The sequence below is a fragment of the Stegodyphus dumicola genome, chromosome 3 (assembly GCF_044657685.1).
Source record: "Stegodyphus dumicola isolate Sdum_Otavi_A_Nest chromosome 3, ASM4465768v1".
Taxonomy (NCBI): domain Eukaryota; kingdom Metazoa; phylum Arthropoda; class Arachnida; order Araneae; family Eresidae; genus Stegodyphus; species Stegodyphus dumicola.
Genome location: NC_140770.1, coordinates 149,244,968 through 149,259,122, shown reverse-complemented (window position 1 = coordinate 149,259,122; position 14,155 = coordinate 149,244,968). Strand labels below are relative to the sequence as shown.

The following is a 14,155-nucleotide window of genomic DNA, read 5'->3' as shown; positions in this document are numbered from 1 at the left end:
GACTATCTGGCCACCTTTGTCGGCCTTTGAAATGACAATATCCGGGTTAGAATGAATCTCACGCATTGTAGCTCTTTCTCTCGCAGTTAGATTTGGTTTCAAAGGTTTATTATTGAATTTCACATTATGAGCGATAAGATGCCTAATCATTTCTTTCTGTGAATCTGAAACTTTACTGAACTTGAAAGCTTTTTCGATAGGAGCCAAAATCTTTGGAATCGAGGGTTTACAGGTTTGTAAGAAGTTAAAATTATATTTTAGAATTCTCTCTTGCTCTTCTGAAAGACTAACATTAGAAATATTAACTATTAGCTTGATGTTTACAATGGGAAGATTTTTTGAACTACTTGAACTGGAAGACTGTAAAAGAAGTTTTTCGAATTTAACTGCAAGGGTGTTTTTATGACGGTTAACTGCATTCTCCGTTCTAGACCAAGACTTTTGTTCAAGGGCAGTGAATTTTGGATATGTTTTAGCGAGTTCCAGATGAAGCTTATAGAGTTCATGTTCAATTTTGGACAATTGTTGACGTGTATCCCTTATCACGGACCGAAGTAAGGCAAGTTTGCAATTTAACAGAATTCTTGAAACGCGACTCGAAGGTTTTTGATTAGATTTGATTTGAATAAAATTGGGGATCAATTTTTTACATTTACATTTAAGTAAAAAGTCAAGATGATTCAGGAATTTTTGCCGTTTCAGGCGTAATTTAGTGAAACGATTAACGGATGCAGGCATGATAAACAATGCAGAAAATCAAACTAAATTAACTGAGCAATAATAAAGTACACATGAAATAGCAGAAAAATCCCTCACTGAAATGAATAGAAAACAAAATGTTTGTAAGCAAAATGCATGAAATCAGACAAGCAAAGCACAATATCCAAATGTACAAAACAAACATAACTTGAAAATTGCAAAAATGTACTCACCGAAACTCCTACAATCACAAAATGGTGGCCACACCACGTGCAAAAAATTTACATTTACTTTCTTTTTTCTTTCTTGCAAATACATTTTGCTTTCTTTATGGCACGTGGTGTGGCCGCCATTTTGTGATCGTAGGAGTTTCGGTGAGTACATTTTTGCAATTTTTAAGTTATGTTTATGTTTTGTACATTTGGATATTGTGCTTTGCTTGTCTGATTTCATGCATTTTGCTTACAAACATTTTGTTTTCTATTCATTTCAGTGAGGGATTTTTCTGCTATTTCGTGTGTACTTTATTATTGCTCAGTTAATTTAGTTTGATTTTCTGCATTGTTTATCATGCCTTCATCCGTTAATCGTTTCACTAAATTACGCCTGAAACGGCAAAAATTCCTGAATCATCTTGACTTTTTACTTAAATGTAAATGTAAAAAATTGATCCCCAATTTTATTCAAATCAAATCTAATCAAAAACCTTCGAGTCGCGTTTCAAGAATTCTGTTAAATTGCAAACTTGCCTTACTTCGGTCCGTGATAAGGGATACACGTCAACAATTGTCCAAAATTGAACATGAACTCTATAAGCTTCATCTGGAACTCGCTAAAACATATCCAAAATTCACTGCCCTTGAACAAAAGTCTTGGTCTAGAACGGAGAATGCAGTTAACCGTCATAAAAACACCCTTGCAGTTAAATTCGAAAAACTTCTTTTACAGTCTTCCAGTTCAAGTAGTTCAAAAAATCTTCCCATTGTAAACATCAAGCTAATAGTTAATATTTCTAATGTTAGTCTTTCAGAAGAACAAGAGAGAATCCTAAAATATAATTTTAACTTCTTACAAACCTGTAAACCCTCGATTCCAAAGATTTTGGCTCCTATCGAAAAAGCTTTCAAGTTCAGTAAAGTTTCAGATTCACAGAAAGAAATGATTAGGCATCTTATCGCTCATAATGTGAAATTCAATAATAAACCTTTGAAACCAAATCTAACTGCGAGAGAAAGAGCTACAATGCGTGAGATTCATTCTAACCCGGATATTGTCATTTCAAAGGCCGACAAAGGTGGCCAGATAGTCGTCATGGATAAGAACACTTACATCGATGGTGTCACTAAACTCTTAAACGAAGGACCATATAATCCGATCCCTAAAGATCCTTCACCTTCGGACTTATCCAAAATAAAAACTGCGATCAAATCTTCGCAAATCATTTCAAGCAACTTAAAACATTCGCTTATCCCATCTGTTGCAAATTGTGCCAGATTATATGCTCTTCCCAAAATTCATAAAAGTGGTATTCCTTTCCGCCCTATTGTATCAAATTTAGGTACTGCCTCGTATCCATTAGCTAAATATTTAGTTTCTAGATTTTCCACTCTATTAGACAATAACATTTACACCATAAAAAATTCAATAGAGTTTGTAAAAAAGGTTAAAAACATTTCTCCTCGTAATTTACTCATGGTTTCTTTTGATGTAAAATCATTATTCACCAATGTCCCAGTGGAGGGTGCATTAAGATGTCTAGAAACCAGACTTCGCGAGTTTCATTTCTCTTGCATCGAAATTGATGAGCTAATTTCTCTCACTCAACTCTGTTTGAAACAAACACATTTTGTTTTCCAAAATAAATATTACAAGCAAACTGAGGGATTAGCCATGGGAATCTCCCTCAGTCCCATCCTGGCTGATATCTACATGCATTATTATGAATCAAAATTGTTTGAAACTTTAAACTTCCCGGCATGGTTCCGCTACGTAGACGATACTTTTACCCTGTTTGAAGGTAATAAAGATGATTTAAATAGAGTTCTTTCAACAATGAATTCTATTGATCCTGCTATTCAGTTCACTTTTGAACTTGACACTTGCAATTCTCTTCCGTTTCTCGACATTCTGGTCACACGTAACACATCCAACTTCAGTACTACAGTTTACCGTAAACCTTCATCGGTTTGCCTTCCACCACACTTTAAATCATGTCATCCGACTAAACAAAAGTTAGCTTCATTTTATTCCTATGTTTTCCGTGCTCTTCAAGTTTGCTCCTCCAAACTAGCCCTTGATGAAGAATTAAATTATTTAAAAGCAATAGCTATTGACAGGGGCTTTTCACCCAACATTATTAATCAAGCAGTTAAAAAATTCTCATCTCAACACACTAAAAGCCACACTCTTATTTTAGGAGATTATAAAAATTCTGTTGTCATTCCCTTCTTTCCATCAATTAGCTATAAAGTTGCACATATTTTGCAGAAATTTAACTTTCGGGTTGTTTACTCTCCCATCGATAAAATTCCAACTTCTATACTCAAGGACCCCATTCCGGATATGAATTCCTGGGGTATTTATAGGATTCCTTGCCAGTGCGGTTTAATTTACATTGGCCAAACTCAGAGAGCCTTAAAATTTCGCGTCAAAGAACATGAGGCATATGTTAGAAAAAAGGAAACACAGAAGTCTTCTGTCGCTCAACATTGTTGGTCCGAAAATCACACTTTCAATTTTTCTGCTGCCAAAATTATTCAAAAAACATCTTCCATTGGAGAACTGGATTTTCTAGAGGCATTTCACATTCATAAAAATCTTTCTGTTCTAGTTAACGATCCTAATTCCAATCCAAATTTGCCTTCGGCTTTTAGAGAAATTATGTTTTAGTTTTGGTTTCACCAACAGATGGCACCACTTGCTTATTCTTGTCCAGGCTTTCTTATCTTATCTAAACATTATTTCCTATCTTGTTCATTTGCGGTTTTGCAGCTGAAGATGATGGTTCGGTAAAACCATCGAAACTAGTCCTGTGAAAATTTTGTAAATTAACGCTGATTTTTGTTGTTTGACTTCTGAATTTGATTAATACTATTCAACGTTAAAATATAAGAAAAAAAATCACTATGTAACTATTGTTCACATCCTCAACCATTATATTTGGAAAGAAAAGATACGTTGGAAACATTACTAAAGGGAAAAAAACTTTAAAAAACTAGAAAGCAAAATGTTTATTGGAATGTTAACAAATTTTAATGCATAAGTTTATTTCTTTAATCACAGTTTTAAATGAAACAAAAATTTCTAAAGAAATAAAGCAAAGACTTACTTTTTTACTATTTATAAAAGCCTTTTCAGCTGCTGCAGGACCAAAACCTGTCAAAGATTTCACAGATGACTGATGTGTAACTAAATGATGCGACTGTGAAAAAACTGATAATGCCAAAGTTTTGATTTCATCTTTACGTTGTCCAGAAGAGCTTCCAAAGCACATTATGGCATCAAGGCTTAAAAGCTTAAAAATATAAATATATAAAATAAAATACAAATAAAATACAAATAAGAAATATAAATAAAAATTTCAAATATTTTTGGTTGACGGTAAAATACCAATAAGGAAATTATCTTCAGTAACAACTGACAGGGTGCAAGCCATAACAGGGAAGAATATTGGATTCACTGCTTTATATCAACAAGAATCTTTTTATCCAAAATTTATTGCCTATCACCAGCAATCACTGTGTACAAAAATCATTAAATTCCAAAATGTAATTGCTGTTATTACAAAAATAATCAATTCAATAATGAAGACAAATGATATGCAACATAGACTACTTAAAGTGGTTTTGGAAAAAGATCAAGATACATAATTTACCGATCTTTTGCACATTGAGGTTTGTTGGCTGAGCAAAGGAAACACTCTTTAGCAATTTATCAATTTATTATTACAAATGAAAGAGTTTTTAACATTCTGAGAAAAAACTACAAACAGCTGGAAGACAAAAACTGGTTAACAAATTTGGCTTTTTTGATAGATTTAAACATTGCACTTAATAAGCTAAATTTGAAATAACAGAGCAGGAATAATCACATTACTGATATGATCAGTGCTATCAATAGCTTCAAGTCAATGTTAGAATTATACAGGTCTCAGCTCTTAAGAAAATCGTTAATGCATTTTCTCCAACACTGGGGGGGAAAAAAAAAAAAAAAAAAAAAAGCTGAAAGGTTTCAGATTTTAAATAATGTCCAAAGGGGCTTTTTTTTTAATGTTTTGTGTGTTACCTTTATTTATTAAATATCATGTTCTTTGCATTTAAACCATAAAATTCAATTCAACAGGAATATCGCAAAATAATTTTAAAATGAGCATATCTTTAGAATTTCCGATACACAGTTCCGTGGGCTGGACATAAAAAGGTCTCTCCCCCCCTCCCGGTAGAGTGTTGCCATTGCTCGCTTTTAAATTGTTGAGTTTTTTAATAAAAATTCGTTAAGTTTTTCAAAATACAAAACAGATAATAAAACAAATTTCAAATTGGGGCTTCCAGATGCCCATATTCAGGTGGAAATATATATTATTCAAAACTGGATGGCTCTAGGCACTGTTGTTTTATCACAATGCGAGAAACATACATACATTTATGCAGATTCTTCATTATTTAATTTCTTTAAATAAAACAATAATATGTGGTTACAGCAATCTGAAAAGTGAATCACACATTTATAGTGAACCAGCGCAAAATGTCAAAACAAAACAACAACAACAAGAAAAAAAGAAAAAAAAAAAAAAATAGTCAAGGCAAATTGCCCCTCCGGACTAAAAAAAAATGCGGCAGAAAGTCTGAAACAGCATATTAATAGACTCATATCTGCAAATCATGCTTGAATTTCAAACTAAATTTGATTCTAGATTTGTTGACTTCGCGAATTTAGAGCCTATTTTAAAATCCTTCCCTTTAATATTATTGATGGAGAAAATACAGCTACAGCAACCTTTCTCTATTTTCATCTAAACAATGTTGAAAATTTAGAAATAGTAAACTTGCAAAATGATGATGTTTTAAAGTCTTATGAAACTAATAATATATTTTGTACCTTAGTAAAGAGAACGAGTATCCTATTTTAAAGTCACGTTCGGTAAAGATTAATTCTAATTGCTCAAGTACCTACAATTGTGAAACATTTTCGAATATGACTTATTTCAAGTTAAAGTATTGTTCAAAACACTGGCATAAAAAAAAAAAAAAAATAAATAAATAAATAAATAAATATTTGAAGAGTATAAATTAAAAATTTTTGTTATTTAGTTCAGTAAATGTATACCTTTTAAACAACACTTGTTTACAATGAGAGAATTGATTATGAAATTTGAATGGGTGGTGTCCACTAAGAATTTAAAATTTTTTTTGTGCCCTTGATGGCCAAAAGGTTCCCCACCCCTGATGCCAATATGCAAGGATCTTGATGTCTACCACCATGGCACAACCAGGCTCGAGTACAACCACAATGGTTTCATAGGCAGAATTGAGATTCATCTGAAGAGGCACCTGTGATCTACCATAAACATGTATACAAGATGCCTTTCCTCTCATTTGATGGTGATAAAGCTGGTACAATTGTCCCCGACAGTCAGTCTATCTCTCCTACAGCCACAGTGGTTTCATAGGCAGAATTGAGATTCATATGAAGAGACACCTGTGATCCACCATTAACCCCTTCGTGCCAACTGTCACGTATACGTGCCAGCAACGAACGCATTTATCTACCGGCCGACACACAGGCGTGCCAGAGCATTGTTGTGTTTTCTACCGAATGTCACGTATTTGTGCCAGTACCTTGGAACGTTTTTCAAACTATAATTTCTGCCACAAGATGGCACTGTATGCCCATATGGTTTCAGATACATGTACATTAGACTTTCTACTCGAAATGAGAGAAGCATGACTCACATACACGTGTTTTTGATTATATAAACAAACGGGGAACTAAATGTTTCCGAATGGCGTGATTTATGACATCTCTTTAAATTGCACTTTATTCGCACGTGGTAGTTGTTTATTGTAAGTAGAAGTTTTATATGCACTAAAGCGTTGAGTATTTCAGTTTACAGTTCAGTTTTTAGAAAATAATTAGATCTTGTTAGACGTGAATTCTTTCTGTTTTTACCGTTTCAATGTCGAAGCGTCAAAAATGTTTAACAGAGCATGAAATAGCAGAAATGATGCAAATATTTCAGATATTGATTCTGAAATTCTGATATTGATTCTGAAAGATTAACTGAAAGACATTTTCCAAAACTTTGTTCAGAAGAGACTGATAAGAAAATGAGACGACGATGCTTCGTTTGTTCACATTCCCGGAAAAATCCTCCAAAACGGCAAATGAGTTATTACGAGTTCAAGGAATGTAACGTAGGACTGTATGTAGATCCCTGTTTTAAAATTTTTCATACGAAAAGAGAATTTTAAGTAATATATTTAGTTTTCAGATGTATAATGTTAAAAGTCATAAAATGGTGAGTAACTAAAATAAAATGTGTAAAATATGCATTTAGACAAGAAATAAGGTAATTAAAGTATATATATAAAAAAATATCTATAAAGCACAAGCAGTTTAAATAATCTATAGAGCATTATTAAACAATGCGTTGATACTTCGGAAGTTTCATGGATTTAGGCTTAGTAGCAAAAAAGCCCCTGGCCCTGGAGAGACGCTCGCGGAAGACACTGCCGGCCTCCGCGACAAGCGCGCTTTTTCACTACCCGGCTCGAAGGGGTTAACATATATACAAGATGCCTTTCCTCTCATTTGATGGTTATAAAGCTGTCACAATTATTCCCAATAGTCAGTCTATCTCTCCTACACACACCAATTCTATATTTGCATCACTGTGGCTTGATTTTGTCTCATACAAATCAGTTTCTCAAAAGGATAATTCACAATTTCTATAGAGCACAGTTCTTCTTTCAAACTCAGAAACTTGCTCAAATGAATGACACTTCTTTTGATGCAAAATAAAGCTTCCCATTCAAAGGGAATATACACAATTCCTGAACTTAAAACAGCTTAATCTTCTTTTTTACAGTGCTTCTGTAGACGTCATGACAAGTACACACAGGTTGTATGTGTACTGCAATGCTTATTATTTGCACGTGCCTTTGAGATCTGTCTGAGCATGGTGCAAATTTTAAGCCTACTGAAGATCTTCTTCATGGTATTACATTTTGGATGGCCAGTAACTAAGATTGAGTACTCACTGAATCAATTTTAACTACAATTGCTGATACAAGCAAGGAAACATTACATTCCCTGTACTTCAGAGCAGCAATCATATACATCTACATAACATAATTTAATAGTTAAAAAATTAAATACTTCTTAATTTTTATACTATTTACTTTAAATATTTAAATCTTTAGTTTACAAAATTACTGAAATGGAGAAAATTGACTTCCAATTTATGTATGCATTGCAATAACAAGTATATTTAATGCATTATGAATACTATACCTGCAAATGCATGGAGTTTCTAGTTGCCTCAGGTAAATCAGGAAGCATGTCAGCATAAGAATGTAAAAGACCCAATGTCACTAAACGATACAAGTTTGAGTCATATTGTGCAAATGTAAAAGGTTCTACTATGTAAATAACCAATGCTGGTAAATGCCTGTAATCATCATCTGCAGAATCTTGAAAACGAGTAGAGCTTTCAACATGTAATTCACCATTTGTGTCTAAAAATAAAATATACAAAATTGACGTAAAATATATCCGTAAATTTCATAATTTATTCATATAATAAAAATAAGCAGTTAATAGTTTTTCGACTAAACAAATAATTTTGACAGGAATATTTAATGTTGAGATATTCTTGCAAAAGATACAGTGAAATATGACAGAGCATATAAATAAGCATGGAAAAGGTTACATTTTATAGAACTAAATTCTCTGAAATTGAGGTGCAAGAGTTTTTTAATACAGTACAAAGTCCAAAATCCGGGTGTCCATTATCCAGAATAATCTAAAATCTGGACCTCAAAACCACAAAGTTTTATTTTCTTTTTGTATGCTTTACACATGCGTATTTGATTTTTCTTTCCATAATAAAACATGTGGAGATTTTCACTTAAAAATTCCGATTCTTAATTTCACTTAGGCACTAAATAAAACACCTCGTTATGAAAAAACAATCATGTAAGCATAAATTTGTGAGATTAATAATTTGGCTCCATAGCTGAGTTATCTGCTTGACATACATCTGAAACCAAAACATTCACCTATTTTATATCCCTGACGCCGACCTGGCAAGTCATTATTGATTATACCTTGCTTTCATCACCGCATGTTTATCAATACATGACAGCTTCAATAATAACTCATGCAGTGATGTCTAAACTTTTTTTTTTTAATATTAGCAACTGAATAACAAGAGTATGGCAACCCTTTATGCTAATATTATGCTTGGCGATGATTACAGATTTTAAATGCTCTTAAGAAATGTTGAAGAGGATAAATTCAATAAAAATTTCTTTTCATGCGCTAAAAATAGATTTTGTTAATGAATCTCATAGGCCAAAAGATTACATTTAGTGTTATTTTAATTAAGAATAACTGATATGTTATTCCCCACAAACCCAGAAGAATATGGCCGCAACCGGACGGCAGAATTTAGGGAAGACAAAATTTTTGGTATTTGAGGAAGCATCGAGGGACAAAATTAAGGAATGAGAAGTTTTTTATAATTTAGGGAAAGCACTGGGAAAGTTTAGGCGCAGTGAAAATTTAGGAAGGCGCTTTGTAGCAGAATTTAGGACCCACAGAAACTGCACCGGGCGGTATCTAGTGCCGGCCCTACATAAGGCCTTAAGTATATGTGGAAGTTTATTTATTCATGACTCAGATTAGTTTTAAGCATGCATGCTCAAGAAATAAACATAGGTATAGTAAATAACTAATACAATTCGGGCTTAATTCAGTACGCAACAGGAGCAAGATAAAATTCAGCTGAACAACTTGGCTTTCATCACCAATCTTGCAATATACAGGCAATAATGTGTAACGAACGCTATTAAGTCATGGCTTTTGGATAAGTTAGGCTAAAATTTACTGATTCTAAAGCATTTCACTTAATACAGCAAACTGCGCTGCTCCTTAATCTTCTAATTTGATCCAGCTTATTATTTTTTGCAGACTGTTATTATTAGAGCAATTTTATGAAAATTAAGGTTGATTATGTTGAAAATAGTTTCCAATTCTGGAGCTGCCAAAGGATCTACAAAGCGAAAGCATGTTTCGATGTCCACTAAACAAAAAGTGGAATTGCTGCAAAAAAATAGATAAAGGCATATCCGTCTCAAAATTATGCAAGGAGTATGGCCCTGAAAGTCAACTTTAATGAGATAAGAAAAAAGAAAAATGAACTTTTTGAATTTTTTGTGGATTCCGACACTTCACTCGCAATGAATAACAGAAAAAGTGTTCGTCGCAGCGAAAGCACGCCATTGACAGGTCCAATGCTAATGGCTCAAGCCAAAATATTTCATGAAGAAATGAACTTAAACACTGAGTGCACATATTCATTCGACAGCTTGGTTAACCAAATTTAAAAATCGTCATGGTATAAGACAATTAAAAATTTCAGGTGAAAAGCTTCAGGTGTTACTAAAGCTGCTGAACAATTTGCAGATGAATTCATTGAACTCATTACTAGTGAACAATTATCTCTACAACAAATTTAAAACGCTGATGAAATTGGTCTTTTCTGGCAATATGTATCGCGAAATGCCTTGGCAACCTCTACAGAAAAGGCTCCAACTGGTGTCAAAGATTCCAAAGCGAGACTATCAATTTTAGTGTGTGCAAGTGTTGCAAGAACGCACAAGTGCAAGCTTTTCGTAATCGGAAAACAAGCACAACCTCGAGCATTTAAAGGAGTAACGATTTTCCCCGTTATATATTTCACAAATAAAAGAGCATGGATGACACATTAATAAAAGAATGGTTTGAAAATCATTTTATACCCGAGGCTTGGCAACATTTGAATTCAGTTGGTTTACCTGATGACTCAAAAATACAGAGGCTGTTCACACATTTTTTAGACGATTTTGGTAAGTGGTAATAAAAAATTGTTTGCTGCAAAAGAAGTAATTGCAATTGTACTATGTTTTTAAAAGTCAAAATTATCGTCTGTGGCTTGAAAGTTATTGTTTTGTTTTTATTCAAAATGGCGAATTTAACACAGCAGCGGTTCAAAGGCTACATTTACTCTCTTTCTGAAGAGAAATATGCATATTCCGTTATCCAAAAACGATGTGAGAGTCATGGTTTTGTGATATCTAAAGCGTCGATAGGTAATATCATCAACAAGATAGGAAAAAACGTCAAATTGGAGCCTCAAGTGGGACAAAAATTCCAAACAAGTATCCAAGGAAAAAACGAACATCTTCGACTATTGCAAAGGTACGTTGTTTAAAGTTAAAAGAAAATCGACCTAGTCAAAGGACAGTTGCAAAATCATTAAAATGCTCGGTGTCTACTGTAAACAAAAAGATAAATGTTGATTTAAATCTTAAGAAAGCGAAAAAACGCAATGTGCAACGTCTTCTTCCAAAGCATATCGCTCAACGCAGGACACGCTGCAGAATTCTATATGAGAAACACTTATTCAAAGAAAAATAGAAAACAATTGTCACAATAGATGAATTTATGGGTCTATTTAAATGATTGTAACAAAAAAAAAAGAGCCATTTATTATGATAAAAGGGGAGAAAAAAAAATTAAGTAAATGGTTCAAAGAATCGAAAGAAAGTTTTTCTAAGAGATTCATGATTGTTGCTGGTTTTTCTTATAATGGCAAGTTAAAAATAAAGAGAGTGCAAAAAAAATGTCAAGATTAACTCCAAATACTATCAGGAACATATTTTATCACCAATTTTTTTTAATGAAATACCATCGCTTTACCCACAGTGCCATCCATCTGTGAGACTCCATCAGGACAAAGCTAGCAGTCACACATCAAAATCCACTGTAAATTTCCTAAAAGAAATGGAACAAAAAACTGGTATCAAAGCCATACCCTTCACTGATATCCCTACTAAATCTCCCAATGTGTCACCTATGGATTTTTGTGCTTTTGGACTTTTAAAAACTGCATTATCCAGACGTTGCCCCCAAACCCTAACAGGATTCTGGAAAGCTGTTCGGGAGGAATGGGATAGAATACCTCTTCTGCCACTTCAAAAGGCTATCCTGGAAATTGCGGTGTCGAAAGATAGTTCAGAATAAGGGATGTCAAATAGAACATTTAAAACACAAGAATTTTATGTAATTTAGTTTTGTGAATGCAATATACATCGTCTAAAAAATGTGTGAACAGCCTCTGTAGTCCTCATTGTAGACAACTGTTCGGCTTATACTTCACTTAAAAGTTTTAGCAAAAGATAATGTATCCATATTATTCTTCCCTGCAAATTGTACGTCTGTCATTCAGCCTATAGATATCGGAATAGCGCGTGCACTGAAACGCAAATATAAAGTAGCATTTTCAAAATCTATGTTAAATTTCTTGAACAATAGTGAGACCATTCAAGAATTTTTTAAATATTTCAACATAAAATCTGCTGTGTGGAGCATCGCAAGATCGTGGGAGGATGTCTCTCCAGATATGTTAAAAAATGCTTGGCATAGTTTACGGCCAGCTACCTTATTTCATGGTGAGGACGATGAAGATGATAGCCACAAATTTGAAGGTTATCGGACATCAAAAACTAAAGATGAAATTTTCCAGTTATTGGATTTTGTAAAGAAATGTGGAGAAGCGGCAATAAATGAAGATGATATAACAGAAGTTTTTCATTGCGATGACAATGCCCCAAACATCAATCAATCAACGGACGGCAAAATCTGTAGTATGGTTCTAGATCCAGAAAATACCGCTACTGATAGTGAAGAAAGTGACAGAGAGGTTACTGAAAACGAAAAGTTTCAATTGATAAGTTAGTCGGTATTCTCGACACAACAATTACAGGACTTGAACAATGAAATAAAGTACTGATTTCAGACTTTGTACTGTATATAGTATACTTTTTCTTTTTGTTATTTTGAGAAACTTATGAACAATAAGTGGCCCTAATGTAGCTGGAGGAGATATGCTATCTATGAGCATGTTATATAGAGTATAAATTTCTAAAATCAGCTAAGAGATATTTTTCAGATAGTTTTCCCTTTAACTCTGTATCTCCTTCAAAGAATTATTTGGAGGATTTCTGCTTTTACATCTAACAGTTGAATAGTAAGGTAAGTTTGACTGAGTCCATTATGACAAGAATCTACTTCTATGAAATGCCAGTAGTTGATTTAAAGGATGATATTAGTGAGTAGCAGGGGAGGGAAAGGATTAAAAACTTATATTTAAGATTTAAAGTTGAATTAGAAATAATCCAAATTCAAGGCAGATTGAAAATTGAAAATCCAACAGAAAGCACGATTAGTCTAAAGAATCCTAAATAGTATATACTTTTTCTTGTTAATGTATCAAAATAATAAGCATGGATAAAGTTTGCAGTTATTATTTACTTCAACACACAAAAAAAAATTGCAAGGCGAAAAAGGCTTCTCAACATTACTGTTTACATAATAAATAATAAACCAAATGATTAAGAAAAATTTAAAGAACCTCTACTTGGGAAAGCACACTACATAAAGGAATCTTATGTGCAGTTTGCTTCCAGATTAATTATCAATTTCAGATATTAAGAAAAATGTCAGATTATGAAATTTTAGAACCACTTACAGTATGAAACAAACTATTTCAACTATTATGTAAAGTTACTTATGTCAGGTGTCAAAAGATTTAAACAAGCTTTTGTGTTGTTTAATTTGCTGAAGAAATTATTATACTTTTTATACCTCCTGAAAAATCTTTCACGGAAAACGGTAACAATTCGAAAAATACTGAGGAAGTCTTAAAACTACATACACAAAGAATGCTTCAAAAGCATCTCTGTTTGATGTAAATTTTTTTTTAAATTTATTTTGTGTAAAATTGAAACTCAGCTTTATACACATATTTTACTTGTAATTCAAAATTATCTTGCACTGATTGTAGAGATATTATTAAACCTGCTTTGCTCTGTGTTCCGTACTCATAGTGACAATTCAAACAGAATTATTTCTGTATCAGAGTAATGGACGGCAAATTTTTAAAAAAGTAAAATGGGGGGGGGAAGAAACAGAAAGGGGATGAAAAAGAAAAAGGGGGTAATTCACCATACTCAACAAAACAGAGAATTACCTATGTAACCCATTTGACAGTTTCTGGTTGTTTTGGCCTCCTCGGTGATTGCGGTGATTTGTGCCCAGAGGGCGCACCGCACAAAAGGTTAGTTGCGTTACAGAACGTAAGGGAAGCGGACACGCCAAAATGTCGGGCGTATTACCGCTAATTGAGGTAATT

The 14,155-nt window shown here is 33.3% G+C and overlaps 1 protein-coding gene across 1 annotated transcript in view; it reads right to left on the bottom strand.

Annotated features, from left to right (window-relative positions):
- Positions 1 to 14,155, bottom strand: part of LOC118197102 (mediator of RNA polymerase II transcription subunit 13-like) — a 189,829-nt gene that overhangs the window by 48,691 nt on the left and 126,983 nt on the right. The window contains exons 20-21 of the mRNA XM_085813454.1: positions 8,212 to 8,435; positions 4,028 to 4,213 (exon numbers count right to left, since the gene is read on the bottom strand). Of these exons, the coding sequence (XP_085669580.1) occupies positions 4,028 to 4,213; positions 8,212 to 8,435 (410 nt within the window). The remainder of the gene's footprint in view (positions 1 to 4,027; positions 4,214 to 8,211; positions 8,436 to 14,155) is intronic.